Source organism: Panthera onca, chromosome B2 (assembly GCF_046562875.1).
Source record: "Panthera onca isolate mPanOnc1 chromosome B2, mPanOnc1 haplotype 2, whole genome shotgun sequence".
NCBI lineage: Eukaryota > Metazoa > Chordata > Mammalia > Carnivora > Felidae > Panthera > Panthera onca.
In genome coordinates this window covers 130,835,658-130,855,526 of record NC_138343.1, presented here as the reverse complement: position 1 = coordinate 130,855,526, position 19,869 = coordinate 130,835,658, and the positions used below count along the sequence as shown (strand labels likewise).

Here is a 19,869-nt window from a genome sequence, read left to right as displayed (position 1 = left end):
AATGTGTTTTAGACATTGCCTATTATCCCCTGGGGGACAAAATCATACCACTCCACCTCCACCTCCATTGAGAACCACTGTGCTAGACTGATAGAGATAAACCAGATTTGATGATTTATTAATTAGCAACAACCAGAGATCTTGTGAATCCCAGGTTGACTACACACTGAGCAAGGACATGAGGCTAGGATATTTTCATTCCATAATTTGTGAGGCCTTTAGTATGTTTCTACAGGCAGGCTGAAATAAAGCCAGGTAGCAAGAACGCCTCCCTCTCCTCCCATCCTCCCCACTCCATGTCTATGTAATATACTTCTTTGTATAGTATACAAAGCACTGGTTTTCAGGATATACGAACCATGGTGACATACTGACTTTTCATTTGTATGTCCATAAAGAAATGACATAAACATTCAAATTTTTATTTTCCTTATTTGCGAAGTAAGATGTTTTAAGATTAGTTATAATAAAGTATGCAAGCATTTAGCATGGTACCTGGCAGGTATTAAATATTCAGTGAGTGGTAGCTGCTTCCACTGCTGCTTTTGTTGTTCTTATTTCCCATTTATATATTTGTGTATTCATTTTAGCTTCTTCGAAAGTGTTGACTCTAAATTACTTAAGTACTTTGTAGTACATTTATTGGTTCATTTATTCTTTGTGAAGTATAATAAAAAAAAAAAAAAAGACTCGGTTCCTGACCTTCTTGAGCTTACAGCTTAGAAGGGAAGATGTATTTATTAAGTACTTAAGACAAATGTTAAGACTGTAGTCAAGGTAACTTTAATGTATAAGATAAATGTAAAATTCAAACTATAATAGGCTTCAGAAAAGATGTCTCATTCTGTGACATCACATAATAGGGATGTCGAAGGAAGGGACAGCTGAGCCAGGATCTGAAATATTAATATGAGTTAAGTAAATAGGAAAGAATTCTCTATCGTAAAGGAAACAGAAAATACCAAGATGATCTGGCAGGAGGAGCATGGAAGGATATTAGTATGGCTAGAATACAGAGAGCTGGAAAACTGGAAAACCCAGTAGATTGAATAGGTGGATATAGATCAGACCATGGAGGACTCTGTAGGCCATGATGAATAATTTTATTTGTTTATTTTCTTAAGAATAGTAGGAGCTATTCGAAAGATTTAAACAAAGTGGTTGGGTATCATCTCGTGGTTAGATTTGGATTTCAAAAACTCAATCTATTTGCAGTGTAGAGAATGGCTTAGAAGTGGGACAGAGTGGATACTAGGATCTCAGTTGGCTACAATAAGTAATCTAGGCAAGTTGATACTGACACCCTGAGTTTTAACTAGGATTGTCCTGAAGAAATGCAAAAAAGTGGATAAGAAAAAAATTAATAAGGCTTATTCAGTGATGGGGAGATGCCAGGACTTCGAAGTAGCATAACTCCATGTACAGTGACTGTATTTCCTAGTGAATAACACTAGAGGAGAAGCATGTCTGGGCAAAAAGAGTATGAATTTGATTTTGGCAAGTTGAGCTTGAGGCGCTTTTGGGACCTCAAAGAAGAGATAGCACATAGGCAATTGGATTGATTTAAACAGAAGTACAACTCCATTGATATCTGCATGTAGGCAGTATTTCTTTTTAGATGTTAATGGACTCTCAGAAAGTGTCAAAGTAACTTAATTCAACCTAAATATTTGTTAGGCATCTTCAGAATAAATGTTGTGGGTAGGGGCATCACGTTTTTGGGGAAAAAAAATTTCATGGTTTCTAAAGAGAATATAGCCCAATGTGAACATGTTTAATGCAGAAAAATATTTAAAAAATTACACTGAGCCATAATCTTCATTTAAAGACATAACCACTATCCCAATCTTTTTTATATAAATGTTTGCATGTTTGTCCTCATACTGCATGCATAATTTTATACCTTTTTTTTCACTTAACATTATATTCTAAGCAATTTTTCATGTTTTAAAAATCCATCATAAATGCAAACACTGTAAGGTATAATGTTAAGTGAGCAAAACATGGACTATAATATTGGTTCCCCAATCATAAAACATACAAGTACAACGAAGTAAATCTAACAAACACAAGGCCTGTTGGATTAGAAGAAGATCAGTTTTATCTTAAATACCATACGATTTCCCTCATATGTGGAATTTGAGAAACAAAACAGATGAACATAGGGGAAGGAGAGAAACTAAGGAAGGGCTGAAGCAAACCATAACTATAGAGAACAAACTGAGGGTCGAGGGAGGGAGGGAGGTGGGTGAGGAGATGGGCTAGATGAGTGATGCACATTAAGGAGGGCCCTTGTTGTGATGAACACCAGGTGTTATATGTAAGTGAATCACTAAATTCTCCTAAAACGAGTATTTTTTGCTAACTAGAATTTAAATAAAAATTTGAAAAAAAAAGGAAAAGAAAGCTTTTGTCTTATGGAGAGTACTATATGATTTATTTAATCATTTCTTTATTTGAGTCATTTTTATTCTATATGTTGTTGGCATGAATGTCACTGTGTGGATTAATCTTGTCTCCAGTTTTTTATTATGGTTTTAGTCTTATTTCCCAAAAGTAGAATTACTAGACCAAAAAATGTAATGAATATTGGATCAGTGAATATTCTTCATATCACCTATGTCATTCAGACTTCTTTCCTAATCCAGCAAGCCTTAAATCCAGTAGTCTCATGAGAGTGCCTGATTCTTCTTATGTATCTCTTGATCAGGTGCACACAAGTGAGTCATTTTCTAGTTTTACTTCTGATGGAAATTTCAGACTTTTGAATTAAATACGAGGTTTGTGGAATGGTTACACATTTTAGCTCCTAACACAAAACCTAGTGCAGTATCAACAAACGTAAGTCAAAGTGGAATTAACTTTCAGATTCAAGAGTCTATACAATCTGCGTTTTAATTCATGGAAAGTACTATGTGCTGTGTAATATCTATGAAAGCGGTTATTCAAAATAGTAATGTAGAAATATAGAAACAGTTATTCTCAATGTGTTGTTGTTTTTTTTTTCTTCTCAGATCTTTTTGGGTTGGTGGTCTTTCTTGGTATTGAACCTTACTGTGTCAAACACTGGTGGGTTCGACTTCTCTATCGCCCTTACTGCAGGAAGAATCCTCAGCTCCTCTACAGCTTTATTGCCAAGATACTATGGAGGTCTGCAAAGAAAGATGTGATTGACCAAGTCAGTAGCATAAGTTTTTACTGATTAAGGACATTACAAGAAAAGGGAAGCGAGAGCTGGGATGGAAAGTTAAATTTTCAGGTGAAATCCTTTTTTTCTTCTCCCTACAGATCCAGATACCCCCTCAGACAGAAGAAGTCCACTGGCTTCACTTTTCTCCAGTGGAAAGACATTTCTATCACCGCCAGCATGAAGTGTGCTGCCAGGATGCAGTAGTAAAGCTCAGGAAGATTTCTGACTGGGCACTGAAGCTCAGCAGCCTGGACCGAAGGACGGTCACCTCCATTCTGTATCCACTGCTGAGGCTCAGGCAGGCCTGCTGCCACCCACAGGCCGTTCGTGGGGAGTTTTTGCCACTCCAGAAAAGGTTTTGTTTTCAATTTCCTTACACTGCAATTGACACTATATTAGTGATAGACAGTGTTTAAGCTATTAGCTTTCTAGCCCCCAGTTTCATTCAGGGTCTTATAAATGAGCTGTTGTCAGTTATTTTTAGCAGTGAGGTTTTTCTTTGGCATGAACCCCATTTATGAAAGAGAGCCACATTCTCAAAATTATTTTCATGGTTTTAAACATTTCTTTTAAAGTTAGGACTATTTGGGGGTTTTATTGTTTTATTCTGTTTTTTTGTTTTGTGTATTTTTTGCTGCACTTCAGATACGAAAGGCTTTTGTTCTTATTCTAATTTTTTGTTCCTACATCAGGAACTTAACTGAATTAGATTACTATATTTTCTTTGTAATTTGTGTCCACAGTATCTAGTCCACTGTTATCCCAGAAATTGTTTGTTCATCAGTCTGTGACTCAGCAACTGGCGTGTTTTGTTTTGTTGTGTTTTGTTTTAGCACCTGGTGTTAAAAAGATAAGGTGTTATTAAAAATATATAGAAAGAGGAATTATATTTTTGTCTTTGCCTTTAAGCAGTTTATAGACAAATAAGGGAAATGACAAAGATTAGTGATTCCTATAAAATAAGGCAAACCTACTTCATAAGAGGTACTTATACATGGCTGTAGACAGTTAGAATATGGAAATAATTTCTATATAAATGGTTAACGTTAGACAGCCTTTTGGCAGCAATGGCATTTGATCTGATCCTTGAAGAATCCTCATTTTTTTTACAGATAAAAAAAAATTCAGGCTTATGGAGATTCATTAAATTATAGTGCTAGAGATTCAGACTTAATCTTATCTTCTAACACCCATACTGTTTCAAACATATCGTGTTGGTACTTCATATTTTGGGAAGATTTTTCTACTTCGCTTCTCCATTGACCTAACTGGGAAAAAGTAAAGGAGGATGGGATCAGGTAATAGAATGCTTGCCAGAATAGTAAGAGGCAATTGAGTTGAAAGTGACAGTGGTAAAATGGAAGTGGAAAGAAAGATCCCGAAGATATACAAAGACTCTGTAAGAGTCTGATACTCTTGATCTTATGTGATGTAATATTGGCACTTAGGATTTTCTCTTCAGGAACAATCTACCTTTTCTTTTAGCACCATGACAATGGAAGAGCTGCTAACATCTCTACAGAAGAAATGTGGAACAGAGTGTGAAGAAGCACATCGGCAACTAGTCTGCGCTCTCAATGGCTTAGCAGGCATCCACATCATTAAAGGTAGAAGGTGATTGTTTTGTTATCTCTGATTCTTCTAAATACTTAATGAGGCAGATTAGGTAGAGTAGAAATTAAAATCCCCCAAGGAAGGCATTCTTATACACTACTGATCTTAGTTTAGGTAGGCTCGACCTAATGGAGAGCACTTGTGCAGAACATTTGAAACACTGTCAAAGTTTGCATATGCTTTCACCATACATTTCCACTTGTAGAAGTTTGTTGTTGTTTGGGAAAGGATGTAAACAAAGATTTGGCAATAAATTATTCACCTTAGTCTATAGTAGTGAACAACTGAAAATGAGTAAAATACCTAGAAATAGAAGAATGGTTGAATTCTGACATTCAAGGGAATGCTAGTCATCAATTGACAAAATAAAATTATTTGTAAATTCATTCTTTCATCAAATATTAGCATGTCTGCTCTGCACCAGGTATGATCTCAGTACTAAAGATAATAGAGTAAAGCAAAGTAAGTCTTTGATCTTTTGGACCTTAAATTCTTAGCAAGGAGAGATAGACAAATACACACACACAATGTGTATGGATATAGTTATGGTGTTATACATTATACACAAAATTTAAGCACATTAATAGAGAATCTTTTATTTCTTTTTTTAATTTTTTTTTAACGTTTATTTATTTTTTTGAGACAGAGAGAGACAGAGCATGAACGGGGGAGGGTCAGAGAGAGGGAGACACAGAATCTGAAACAGGCTCCAGGCTCTGAGCTGTCAGCACAGAGCCCGACGCGGGGCTCGAACTCACGGACCACGAGATCATGACCTGAGCCGAAGTCAGTCGCTCAACCAACTGAGCCACCCAGGCGCCCCGAGAATCTTTTATTTCATGGAAAGATATTTAATTGGTATTTCCCATCTCTGAGGGATACTGTTTTTTATTGCCTAACATCCGGTGTCTTATAGTCTATTATTTCATATATTTTGTACATTTCAGAAAGGAGGGTAAATTCATTCTCTCATTTTGTAATGGCCAGAAGCAGCATATCAGTGGTTACATTAAATGCAATGGTCTAAATGCCCCAATTAGAGATTTTCAAGATGGATATTTAAAAAAAACAGTATCTAATAATACACTATCTACATGAAACCCTCTTTTTATTTAAAGATACAAATGTAACAGGATGAAAAATGATATGCTGTATTAACACTAATCAAAAAAAGCTGGAGTGATTATATTACTGCCAGGCAAAAAGTATTACCAAGGATATAGTGTTATTTTATCACTGGAAAATAAACCTAAATGTTTATGCACTTAAAAGCAAGGCTTAGGGGCTCCTGGGTGTTGCTCAGTGTATTGAACATCTGACTTCGGCTCAGGTCATGATCTCACGGTTCATGAGTTCAGGCTCCACTTCGGGCTCTGTCCGACAGCTCAAAGCCTGGAGCCTGCTTCGGATTCTATGTCTCCCTCTCTCTCTCTCTGCCCCTCCCCTGCTCATGCTCGCTCGCTCTCTCTCTCTCTCTCTCAAAAATGAATAAACTTAAAAAAATTTTTTTTAAGAAAACAAAAAGCAAGGCTTAAAAGTAAATAAAACACAAACTGATACAACTATAATTGGAAATAGACAAATTCATTACTATAGTCCAAGATTTCAACATCCTTCTTCCAATTATTGATAGAACAAGAAGACAGAAAATAAGAGGCATGGAAAACTCAACAGTAGCAACTAATTGACTTAGTCAACAGTTATAGAACACTTTACCCCACCAAAGAATGCACATTCTTTTCAAGTGCACATGGTATGTTTACCGAGACAGAGCATGTTCTGGGCTATAAAACGATTCAGTCAATTTAAGAGCGTTCAAGTCTTGAGGCGCCTGAGTGACTTAGTTAAGCATCCATCTCTTGATTTTTGGCTCAGATCATGATCTCATGGCTCATGAGTTTTAGCCCCGCATTGCATTGAGCCCTCTTGGGATTCTCTTTCTCTTTCTCTTTCTCTCTCTCTCTCTCTCTCTCACTCTCACTCTCTAACTCTCTCCTCTCCTCACTCTTCTCTCTCTCTCTGCCCCTCCCCTGCTCACTCTCTCTCACACTCCCTTTCAAAATAAATAAACATTAAAAAAAATTAAAAGGATTCAAATCTTAAAAAGTACATTCTCTGACCATAATGGAATTAAATTAGGTATCAAAGATAACTGGAAAGTCCCCAAATAATTTGAAACTAATTAAAATAATTCTGAGTAACCCTTGGGTTAAAGAATAAATCAAAAGGGAAACTGGCAAATATTTTCAAGTGAATTAAAATAAAAACATCAAGAGCTGTGGAATCTTGATCGGTGATTAAAGAGAAATTTTTAGGACTGAACACTAACTTAGGAAAAAAGTTGTACGTCATTGACCTCAGCTGATACCTAATTAAGAAACTAAAAAAAGAAAAGCAAATGAAATACCAAGTCAGGAAAAGACAGAAAATAATAAAGATCAATGCAGGAATCAATTAAAAAGAAAACAAAACCAGTAAAAAGAGACCATGAAATCAAAAGCTGATTATTTGAGATCAGTGGGAAGTTATAATCCTCTAGTCAAACTAGAGGATTTTTCTTTAGGAAAAAAGAAAAGACGCAGATTACTGTTAGTAGGAATTGGGAATGAGAGAGGTAACATCACTACAGAGTCTACAGATCTTTAAAAAATTGTGAAGGAATCTTATGTACAACTTTATGCCAGAAATTTGACAACTTACATATATGAACAAGTGCTTTAGAAGACACAAATTCCCAAAACCAACTCAATAAGAAATAGATAACCTAGATAACCTGCATAGCCCTGTATCTATTCAAGAAATTAATTTTACTGTTAAAAAACTTAACCACAAAGTGAATTCTAGATGACTAGAAGCCCAGGTGACTTCCTTGGTGAATTCTACCAAACATTTAAGGAAGAAATAATATCAAATCCATATAAGCTCTTCTATAATATTAAAAAGGAAAAAATAATTTTCAACTTACTTTGAGGCACCAGTATCCTGATTACAAAACTAGAGACCAGTGTCACTCAAGAACATAGATAGAAAATTCTTTAAAAATTTTTAACAAAGTGAATCTAAAAATATATTAAAAAAAAAATAATACTTTATGACAAAGTAGAATTTATTCTGGGAATGCAAGACTGGTTTACTATTTAAAAATTAATTACCGTTCCCTATCAAAGTAACACCAGCATTCTTCACAGAGCTAGAACAAATAATCCTAAAATTTGTATGGAACCAGAAAAGACCCCAAATAGCCAAAGCAATCTTGAAAAAGAAAACCAAAGCAGGAGGCATCACAATCCCGGACTTCAGGCTATACTACAAAGCTGTAATCATCAAGACAGTATGATACTGGCACAAGAACAGACACTCAGATCAATGGAACAGAATAGAAAACTAGAAATGGACGCACAAACGTATGGCCAACTAATCTTTGACAAAGCAGGAAAGAATATCCAGTGGAATAAAGACAGTCTCTTCAGCAAGTGATGCTGGGAAAACTGGACAGCGACCTACAGAAGAATGAACCTGGACCACTTTCTTACACCAGACACACAAAAAAAACCTCAAAATGGATGAAAGACCTCAGTGTAAGACAGAAAGCCATCAAAATCCTTGAGAAAGCAGGCAAAAACCTCTTTGATCTTGGCCACAGCAACTTCTTACTCAACACGTCTCCGTAAGCAAGGGAAACAAAAGCAACAATGAACTACTGGGACCTCATCAAAATAAGCTTCTGCACAGCAAAGGAAACAATTAGCAAAACTAAAAGGCAACCGACAGAATGGGAGAAGATATTTGCAAATGACATATCAGATAAAAGGTTAGTATCTAAAATCTATAAAGAACTTATCAAACTCAATACCCAAAAAACAAATAATCCGGTGAACAAATGGGCAAAAGACATGAATAGACACTTCTCCAAGGAAGACATCCAGATGGCCAACTGACACATGAAAAAATGCTCAACACCACTCGTCATCAGAGAAATACAAATCAAATCCACAATGAGATTCCACCTTATACCTGTCAGAATGGCTAACATTAACAACTCAGGCAACAACAGATGTTGGCGAGGATGCGGAGAAAGAGGATCTCTTTTGCATTGTTGGTGGCAATGCAAGCTGGTGCAGCCACTCTGGAAAACAGTATGGAGGTTCCTCAAAAATCTAAAAATAGAACTACCCTACAACCCAGCAATTGCACTACTAGACATTTATCCATGGGATACAGTTGTGCTGTTTTGTAGGGACACATGCACCCCCATGTTTATTGCAGCACTATCAATAATAGCCAAAGTATGGAAGGAGCCCAAATGTCCATCCATGGATGAACGGATAAAGAAGATGTGGTATATCTATACAATGGAGTATTACTCAGCAATCAAAAGGAATGAAATCTTGCCATTTGCAACTACATGGATAGAACTGGAGGGTATTATGCTAAGTGAAATTAGAGAAAGACGAAAATCATATGACTTCACTCATATGAGGACTTTAAGAGACAAAACAGATGAACATAAGGGAAGGGAGACAAAAATAAAAACAGGGAGGGGGACAAAACAGAAGAGACTCATAAACATGGAGAACAAACTGAGGGTTACTGGAGGGATTGTGGGAGGGGGATGGGCTCAATGGGTAAGGGACATTAAGGAATCTCCTGAAATCATTGTTTCACTATATGCTAATTAATTTGGATGTAAAATTTTATTTATTTTTTTTTTTTTTCAACGTTTTTTATTTATTTTTTTTTTGGGACAGAGAGAGACAGAGCATGAACAGGGGAGGGGCAGAGAGAGAGGGAGACACAGAATCGGAAACAGGCTCCAGGCTCCGAGCCATCAGCCCAGAGCCTGACGCGGGGCTCGAACTCACGGACCGCGAGATCGTGACCTGGCTGAAGTCGGACGCTTAACCGACTGCGCCACCCAGGCGCCCCTGGATGTAAAATTTTAAAAATTAAAAATAAAATTTAAGAAAGTTAACATGATTCACGAAATTAACTGAGAAGGAAAAACTTTGTGAGCCTCTCAATAAATGTAGGAAAAGAATTTGATAAAACGCAACATCCATTCCTGAAAAAAACTTTCTGCAACCTAGAAATCAAAGATAACTTTCTCACTTTGTTAAAAGGCATCTCTGAAAAATCTGTAGCTAATGTTACACTTAAAGGTTGAAAACTGAATGTTTTCTAAGATCATGAACAAGTCAAGAATGTCCCATCACCATTTCTGTTCAACACATTACCTGAATTATCTCCAGTGCTGCAAGACAAAAGAAATAAAAGTTACCAGTTTGAATAGGAAAAGTAAATCAAACTGTCTTTATTTGCTAATATGATTATCCATGTAGGAAAGTTACTAGAACTAATAAGTGAGTTCTGCAAAGTTGCATTATACAAGATTAGTATATAAAAACTGATTTTATTCCTATATGCTAGGAATGAATAATTAGAAATTACGATGATACTGTTCATAGTAGTATCAAAAAAATATGAGATACTTAAGCATCAGCTTGAAAAGAGATGTGTAAGATGTTTACAGAAGTCACGAAAACACTGAAAATTACAAACATTGCTGAGAGAAATTAAAGAACACCTAATTATACCATGTTTGTGGATCAGAAAACTCTTTATTGTTAAGACTAATTCATCCTAAATTGATACATAGTTAATACAATCAGAATTTTCCAGTCAAAATTTTAACAGGCTATTTTATAGCAGGTGACAGGATGATTCTGAAATTCACCTAGCCAGAACAACTTGAGAAAAGAAAAAAGTTTGAAGATTTATGCTACCTGAGTCAAGACATATTTTAAAACTACAATAATCAAGACAGTGTGACATATGCATAAAGATAGGCAAGTAGACCAATGGACCAGAATAGAGTCCAGAAATAGTCCCACTTATTTATGTTCATTTGATTTTTCCACAAAGATGCAAAGGTATTTCAGTGGAGAAAAGTTAATATTTTCAGTAAATGGTGCTGGAACAATTAGATATCCATACTCAAAAAATAAAACTTTAACGTTGCATTGTATAAACAGTTCATAATACAGAAGATATGAAACTGAAATTAAAAATTCAAACTATAAAACTTAGAGAAAAACACAAAGGATAAAAAAATTATGACTTGGGATTAGGTAAAGATTGATAAACAGATTGGTAAACACCAAAAGCACAATCCATAAAAGAAAACATTGATATATTTATCTTCATCAAAATTAATAAACTCAACTCCTCAAAAAGCATTTTTTTTTATAAAAATTTTTTTTTAATGTTTGTTTATTTTAGAGACAGAGAGAGCCAGAGACAGAATCTGAAGTAGGTTGCAGGCTCTGACTGTCAGCACAGAGCCTGACACGGGGCTCGAACCCACGAACCATGAGATCATGACCTTAGCCAAAGTTGGACACTTAATGGACAGAGCCACCCAGGCACCCCACAAAAGGCATTCTTAAGAAAATAAAAAGATAGGGGCTCCTGGGTAGCCCAGTTGGTTAAGCAACCGACTTTGGCTCATGTCATGATCTCATGATTCAGTTCCTGATTTAGAGCCCCACGTTGGGCTCTTTGCTGTCAGCATAGAATCTGCTTCGGATCATCTGTCCCTGTCCCTCTGTTTGCCCCTTCCCCGTGCTTGCTGTCTCTCTCTCAAAAATAAATCAAAATAAGTAAAGATTAAAAAAAAGAAAGAAAGGAAAGAAAGAAAAAGAAAGAAAAGATAAGGCATTGAATAGAGAAAATATTTGCAAATCACATATCTGAGAAAGGACTTCTATTCTGAATATGAAAAGAACTCTTAAAAACCAATAATAGAAAGCAGCCCAATGCAAATAGACAAAATGTTTGAACAGAGACTTCAGTGAATATATAGAGATGCCAAATAAAACATAGGAAGAGGTAGATATTCATCATCATTAGTCATTAGGTACATGCACATTCAAACCACAAGAACACCCTTATATGCCTTTATTAAGATGGCTTAAATTAAACAGATCACATGTTGGCAAGGATGTAGAAACAAGTGGAATTCTCATTCATACAGTGCTCTTGAGAATATAAAATTGTAAAATCAGCGTTCTATTTCAGTTACTCACTAGCCTCATTTCCATGACCTCAGCTTTTATACTAAACTTGCACTAAGCACAGTGCCTCTATCTTTGTGTTGGAAGCATTCATTCTTTGAGAAATTTATTCTAAATTTTAATGGTAATTTTTCTGGCTATCTAAACTAAAATGTTATTTTTTTGCACCTGTAGTGAATCACTGAATATTCTGTTCAACAGAGTCTATTGTTATTAATCTGTTACTGTATTTGTAATATAAGATTGCATAGTTTTATAGCTTTTATACCATGACGTTTAAGAGCTTTCTTGTAAGTAATGAGAAAATTACTGATGTAAATGTGCCTTTTTACAAAACTACCTTTAAAACCTCTCTTATAGCTTTGGTTTAGATCATTTGATTTTATTCTCTCCAAAACTAGAATATAGTTCTTAAAATCATACAAGTATTTCATAATGGTCAGGTACAGTTTTAAGCACTTTTATAATTCAAGATATGTAAATGCTTCTTTATTTCTACCTTCCTCACAAAAGTCATGTATATAGCTCTTCACTGTTAGAACTAAAAAGGCATATTGGAATAAATTCCAATTCTTTTGACCTTCCCACAAAGATTGCTAATCAGTTAGTCTCTTTGGGTACACAGTCATGGAGAGAATTTACCATTTTTCTTGTTTACCTAATAAGACCTTAAAGAAATTAGTTGCCCAGAGAAATTTGTTTCTGTCTAATACAAGGAAATGTTCTAAGCCTCTTTGAACTGAGTGGTCTGTCTTTGGTTATTAGTTTTTCAGCATAACAGAACCAGCACTAGAAAGTGTCCCTTGTCCTGAATACTTGCGTAGAGTTCAGAAGACTCACAGAAGATGAGTAGAAGTAGCTCTAGACAAGAACTGTGAAAAAGATGGGCCTTCTTACTTGCTATAGTTTTTGCACTCTGAACTTAGGTATATTGTGCAAAGTTTATGGATCTCAGTTTCCTTATCAATAAAATACAGATAGTACCACTCACTTAGCCCCCCTTGAAGTATTATTATTCTTAATGTGAAGTGTTGATGTACATTGGAAACTCGATAGAAACATAAATGAAGAGTGGTGTTAGTAACCATGGTAATATGAAGTAACCTCAGATTCTTACCGCTTCTCAACCTGTTCATATGCAGATTTTTATTATCAATAACTAATAACAAGAAAAAGGCATTATTACATATTTCTTAAAAATTGTACAGATATACTACATGCAACTTTATGTACAAATCTTCTCTCAAGGACATTGCCTGAGAAATACTTAATTTAGCTAGCAGTGTTTGCAAATCTGGATTTTCTCAAATTATTAATCATCACCATTATTGTCGTTGCCCTCTCAATTACTAGGTGTGCCTGTGATTATAGTTTTCCGGAATCGATCTAAAATCTTAAAATGATCAGTCCTTTAAAATGCGTAGTGAAAGAGTATCAGGCAGCGTTTTTGTTTTATTTTGTTCTTTTTAATTGAACCATAGTTGAAGCACAATGTTACATTAGTTTCAGGTGTATAACATAGTAATAGGACGGCTCTATATGTTATGCTGTGACCATCACAAGGGTAGCTACCATCTGTCACCATACGACTTTTTAATAGAAAAAAATTTTTTTCAAAAAATTTAACTTTCCTTTATTTCAGCTTAGAAGTAATTAGGCAAAAATTGGGAAATTATGTGTCCTATCTAATAATATTCTGTCACAGTCCCAAATTATTTGAGTGGGATAATTGTGACTAAAATCTACAGAATACTTGAGTGTCACATAAATACATAGGCCTCTTCTTAGAGATATGTGAATAATCAATGTACTATTTAAAATATTTTCAAGTCTTTAAAATCTAGCATCATATCTGAGAAATGATCACTTTCTATAAGCATTTTGTATTATACCTAACATCTTTAAGTATATATTGTTTTATCCTCATTATTGCCCAATGATTAAAGTATTATTCCCATTTCACATGAGAAAACTGGTATTCAGAAGGCTTAGGTGGTTTCTCAAGATTATGGCTAATAAACGACAGAGAATTTGCCCTGAATCTTTTGACTAAAAATTAATTTTTTCTTATACTATGTCTGCTTGTTTATCAAATGGACCTTTTAAACCTCAATATTATGCTATCTACAGTAAGTTGAAGCTCTTCATCAAAGATTTCTAAAGTCACTAATATATTACTTGCAGATTATCACAATAATAAAAATAAATTTCGTTTTCCCATCTTGATTCTAAAACTGCAATCATCATTTTATTCTATTTTTTTATGACTCAAGCTCAGAGAGTGAATGGATTTCTTCCCTTGGCCTCTTTTCTAGTTTCCTTTTCAGATTTATTACCTTCTTTTCCCTGCTATGAAGTTATGTGTGGTAGAGGATTGTAAAAGGAATGATTCATCTGATTGTTTCTAAGCACTTATATGTAGCACTCTGGAAGGCTCAGTGTGCAGTGGGCTGTGAGGCAAAATACCAAGCTGAGGCCTAACGGGAGGTGTCTTACTGCTCTTTTCAAAAAGCTTTGACTGCATTCCCATTAGAGTTCTTTGTCTTTCTGTGCATGAAAACTTGGTTGATTAAGAGAAATTCCTATCAGAAAGTGCATTAATAAAGGTTATGTCCATTCTTAATTTAATTGTAATTAGTAATTACATTTACTACTTGTGGTTTCCGTTGCTTAATAGTAGTATATTAACCATTTTTGGAGGTAACATTACATATTTGACTTAGAGATTTAATATTTTCCAATATAGAAATCAGACAGTGGAGATCTGACTTCTAAAAGAAATCTGAAACTAACTGCAAATTTGAGGGATTTGCTTATATTATATACAAATATGTATGATATACAGTGCATATTCTAAGGCCCTCACTGATCATGCTATTAAAAACGTGTTATTCCAACTTTGTACAGTATGTTTTCTGGACATATTTTTTGGAGAAAATTAGCTTGGCAAGTATCAAATTCAGTACTATTTAGTGTACTTAGAAAGGTTAGTGCCATCAAGTGGCAAAGAATGGGTATTTCTAAATTTGGTTTAAACTTGTATAACTTCTTGAACATGCATATTTTTTTGGGTCTTTCCTAGAAAGCATTTTTTTTTTTTTAAGTTTATTTATTTTGAGACAGAGAGAGCAGGAGAGAGGCAGAGAGAGAGAGGGAGAGAGAGAATCCCAACCAGGCTCCGCACTGCCAGCACAGAGCCCATTGTGGGGCTTGAACTCATGAACCATGAGATCATGACCCGAGCTGAAACCAAGAGCAGACACTTAATGACTGAGCCACTCAGGTGCCCGAAAGCATATATTTTTTAAATGAACATTTTAAAAAGTATGATAGTGAATAGTTAAAATTCAACTGCTTGTATTATAGGCTAGCCACCTTTAAAAAGTATAGTTATTAAGAAAGAATTGTTAAGTGAATTATTCTTTATAAATAATAGTATAAATACTAATAGAATCTTTTGCAGTCTTTTGAAAAGCTTCACAAGAATCTTCAAAACTAAAAAGAGAGAGCTTCTTGTGTGAAGATAATTGAGTGTTACTCCTACATTATAATGTGATAGTAATTTTGCAAAAATGATATTCTCCTTTATCAAAGTCAATAGAAATTGACTGTAAAATACTGTGAAATGTATGCTTTAGAAAACTTTGTATTTGGTAGCTTGTAGAACTAAATATAAAGCAATGGTATAAAAGCAAATGTCTTGCACAACAATGTGAATGTACCTAATGCCACTAAACTGCATACTTAAAAATGGTTGATATGGTAAGTTTTATGTTAGGAATATTTTATCATAATAAGTATATATATTTATGTATATAATCAGATTTAACAAAAAGAGAACCAACATAATTTATATATATATAAATATCTTACTGTGGCTGTGAACAAAGTCCTAAATCCATGATATTAATAAAACTAGTTTGAAGTGAAAAGAAAAGAATGCATGTGATGATTATGAAAAAAGTTTTCTCAGCAAACAAAAGCAAAATCCTCTTCTTTTTTTTTGTATCTTGTGATTTTCCTGTTAGATTTTTATTTTAATTATATTTCTCAATAATCAGTTTTGAGGTTTTCCTCAGGCAGCAAATAGGATAAGTTCTATTATTCAAGCCATTTAAAATGTTTCCTGTCTCCTTTTATTGAAGCGTCAGAAAATTTTTACTGAAAGAACCAGATAATAAATATTTTAGGCTAGGGACGCCTGGGTGGCTCAGTCAGTTGAGCGTCCGACTTCGGCTCAAGTCATGATCTCACGGTTCTTGGGTTCAAGCCCTGCATCAGGCTCTGTGCTGACAGTTTAGAGCCTGGAGCCTGCTTTGGATTCTGTGTCTCCCTCTCTCTGTGTCCCTCCCATGCTCATTCTCTGTCCCTCTCTGTCTCTGAAAAATAAATAAACATTAAAAAAAATTTAATAAAAAAAAATCTTTTAGGCTTTGAGCCAGAAGGTCTGTTGCAACCTCTCAGCTCTACTGTTGTAATGCAAACGCTGCTATGCTGCTACGGACTGTACATAAACAAATGAGCATGACTGAGTTCCGATACCCTACAAAAATGCAGAGGGTTGGATATGACCCATGGGCCTGTACTTTACTTGATACTTTTAAGTTACTTTATTTGAGTGAGTTGCTAGTTATGAATAATTTAAAAAATCATTAATTTCAGACTGATTGAGATTCATGTGACCAGAAATGGAAAGAATCCTTAAGTTTTGGAAATGTGGTTTTTCATTGCAAATCATTTATTTGGCCACCAAGAAGAATAATACCTATTAAGAATATATGATTTATCTGAGAATTATGTATAGGTTGATCATAGTGTTTTGAATATTTATAAATTTATCCTTAATTTCAAACATCAAAATGACTACTAATTGGCACCCTTTAACTTTAGTAAGAGGAAAATCATTTGTCTAAATTGAAAGTTAATTTAGTTTGTTTTTCAGTATAATTTTAAAACATAAATATTTCTGATTGGTGTTCTCTGCAATGGAGTGAACAAGAGTAGCTATCGTCAGCTTTTTTATTGGGACGTTCATATTAAGTGAAGTTTCTTTTCTTTAAAAAGTAGTGAGTTTTAATCATTGTTACATTTTTATAGTAGATCTTTTCAGATACTAGATAACCAGATCACATTGGGAGCGAAATAGATGACTTTCTTGTGCTTTAAATCACCTTAATTCATCAGGTGAGTATGCCGTGGCAGCAGAACTGTACAGAGAAGTGTTGCGTTCATCTGAGGAACACAAAGGAAAGCTCAAAACCGATTCACTCCAAGTGAGTAAAAACTAAACAATTTCAAGTATATCATCCATTGGTTTTTTACAAAATAATTTTTCGGAATATTTAAGAAGATAAAGGGTAACAAAATGGATGGACTGAGCCATAATCTCTGAGGATGAAGTTTTGGATTCAGTGCTTTCAACAATAAGCACTCAAGGTGATTTGTAGATAGATGAAAGTTTGAAAATCACTACTATTCCGTATGTTCAGGCCATTATTGGCACAAGGCTGACTAGATAAATCTAACCAACATTAGAAAAACAGGTTAAAAGTATTTGTGCTTAAAAGAACGGGGTGAGGTTTATCACTTTTGCATATAAATGTTAACACAGTGGCATAGTTTTGACTGAAAGAAGAAAAATGCTGTAAACTAAGCAGTGGAACTTAGTAATAAAACCTTCCCACTGATCTTCTGATTTAATTTTTAGAGGTTTTTTAGGAAGAGTTGAATATTTGAATTTCAACATTTATTTAAATTTTGAATCTCTTCCCTTTCTTATTTCTGTCCAGTGGGTCATATAGACAAGGCTCTCTAGCTAAATGGTAAATAAGGACTACTTTTATTACTTAGTAAGTTTAGATTTGAGTCCCGAATGGGACTTCTTTATCATTCAGAATCTAGACCTTGGGACCCACATGTTCACATGTGCCTCAGTGAGTATTAGGAAGAGTTTGGGGGGAAAGAGGAGAAAATTAAATACAAGCCTTCTGTATGGATAAGGATTATAGAATCCAGACCTTGGGTCAGAAGCAAACGTGTTTGCCTCGTGGAAGAAGGAAGAAGTACAAAGATAACATGCTCCTGAATAAAGGAAATAGAAGTAGAAAAGTGGGCAAGAAGACAGTTAAGTCCAGTGTGCCTGATGGTTCAAGAGTGAAGAGTAATCAATCAGCCTGTTTCTTCCTTTTGGTCTTAATAATCCCATCTACTGGTAAACCGTGGCCCACTGAATGTTTTGCTCTAATCAGTCAGATTAGCCACTCTGCTCCCTTGGGATAAAATGTGGAAGGGGGTGGAAAGAGGTATTCTTCCCAGTCCACTCCTCCACCTTGTTCAGGAAGCAGTAGAAGTCCTCTTCCACAGACACACACAGAGAAGAGGAGCTGAGTTGCTACCACTTTGTTTCCGTAATGTTATTTACAGGTTTGTTGTTGCTACTAAATCGGATAGTGTTGCTGATTGTATTATTCATGTGGCCATGCTGAAAAGACCTAAGACATTTGAAGTGACTCTTCAGAGATGAACTCTACAAAGATCTCTACCATGGCCTATAATCTGTAGCCAGACACAATAAACCTTTATAGTCTCGAATCACTGGCACCAAGTCAGATGTTACCAGGACTCTTTCTGATAATTCTTTAGCCCTTAGCTTTCTTCCCAAGTAAAGAGTCAAGTTAACAGATAGAAATTACTTTCACTTTATTTCTTCTCACAGCCCTTGCTTGACTCCAGGGGGAGCCTTTAACCAGCTGCAAACTCAGTATCATAGTGAGAAGCCTGGTTTATACTGAATACAGAGATAAAAGATACAGTTTTCTCCTTCTTCCAATAGTCTTTACCTCCAGCTTCTCCCCTTTCCAGCCCTTCAGTTCAACAGATCTAGGTCACAGCTGTGTTTTCCTATGTATTTCATTATGATAATATCATAATATAATTGGTAGGTTCATGCAGACTCATTTCCCAGAAGAGGAGTCAAGTCTGCGCAGTCAGCCTTTCTACTTTACTGGACTTACTTGGCATAATCGTATGTAGTTCCATATGTAGACATATGCACGTATAATAGAAGACATGTACCTGTATCAGACATCCTGCTAAACGCATAGGTATATTTCATAAGACTGCATATTTTTAAATGAAGAAAATTTATGCCATTATGAACTAAGACCTTTACTATGAAACTGATTTTGGTTTTCTCTGAGGAAGTTGGTGCTCAAATTGTGTTAGAGGAAAAGTTTTCAGTGATCTGATCTTAATGTGTTAGTAATCTATATGCTGTATTAATAGTGGATTCGCCCTTTAGAGTCCACTGCATTGGCTCTCAAAATTACTGCCTTTTGTGTGTTTGTAGAGACTTCATGCTACCCATAACTTGATGGAATTGTTGGTAGCCAAGCACCCAGGAATACCTCCTACCTTACGAGATGGCAGACTTGAAGAAGAGGTAATTAATTTTTTATTCAGTCTATAAAAGAATTTTTTTCAGACTTTATCCATCTCAACATTTATCCATCTCATGTAATGTTAATAATCCATCTCATTAACATTTCCTAGGGCATACCACATCTAAATAAAAGTAATGATATTTTTTTTCTGCTGCTTTTATGTTCCAAATTTTGCCTCGGTTGGTAGAGAATTGCATAGAGATTTTGGATGGTAGACAGTTGCAGTACTCCGTATCATGTTGTTTCTCTTGTAATCCACTTGCAGTTATATGGTAACTGCTTTTGTAGATAAGGTTGCTGGTAGCCAGCAGCACATGGAAAGCAAAAGGGAAGAAGGAAGGAAAGGAAGGAAGACCTTGTTGATCTCGTGACAGATCTGCAAAAGATGTGGTTTAGTAAAAATAAAAAGTTTTGCACTTCCTCCACCTTTCTGTGTATTACCTAGGCGTAAATAAATTCAGTATTTCGGTGGTGTTTCTTGTGTGCTCTCAAAGAAGTTACTTCTGTAGTGAGTCTTGCTTCATTGGAAAGAATGGTACAGATTGTTTCA

At 35.1% G+C, this 19,869-nt stretch overlaps 1 protein-coding gene across 2 annotated transcripts in view; it reads left to right on the top strand.

Moving 5' to 3' along the window:
* SHPRH (SNF2 histone linker PHD RING helicase) overlaps positions 1-19,869 on the top strand; it is a 95,335-nt gene that overhangs the window by 26,698 nt on the left and 48,768 nt on the right. For both annotated transcript variants that reach the window (XM_081795780.1, XM_078447423.2), the window contains 5 exons: positions 3,015-3,178; positions 3,289-3,545; positions 4,676-4,797; positions 17,062-17,150; positions 19,226-19,318. In XM_081795780.1, the coding sequence (XP_081651906.1) occupies positions 3,015-3,178; positions 3,289-3,545; positions 4,676-4,797; positions 17,062-17,150; positions 19,226-19,318 (725 nt within the window). The remainder of the gene's footprint in view (positions 1-3,014; positions 3,179-3,288; positions 3,546-4,675; positions 4,798-17,061; positions 17,151-19,225; positions 19,319-19,869) is intronic.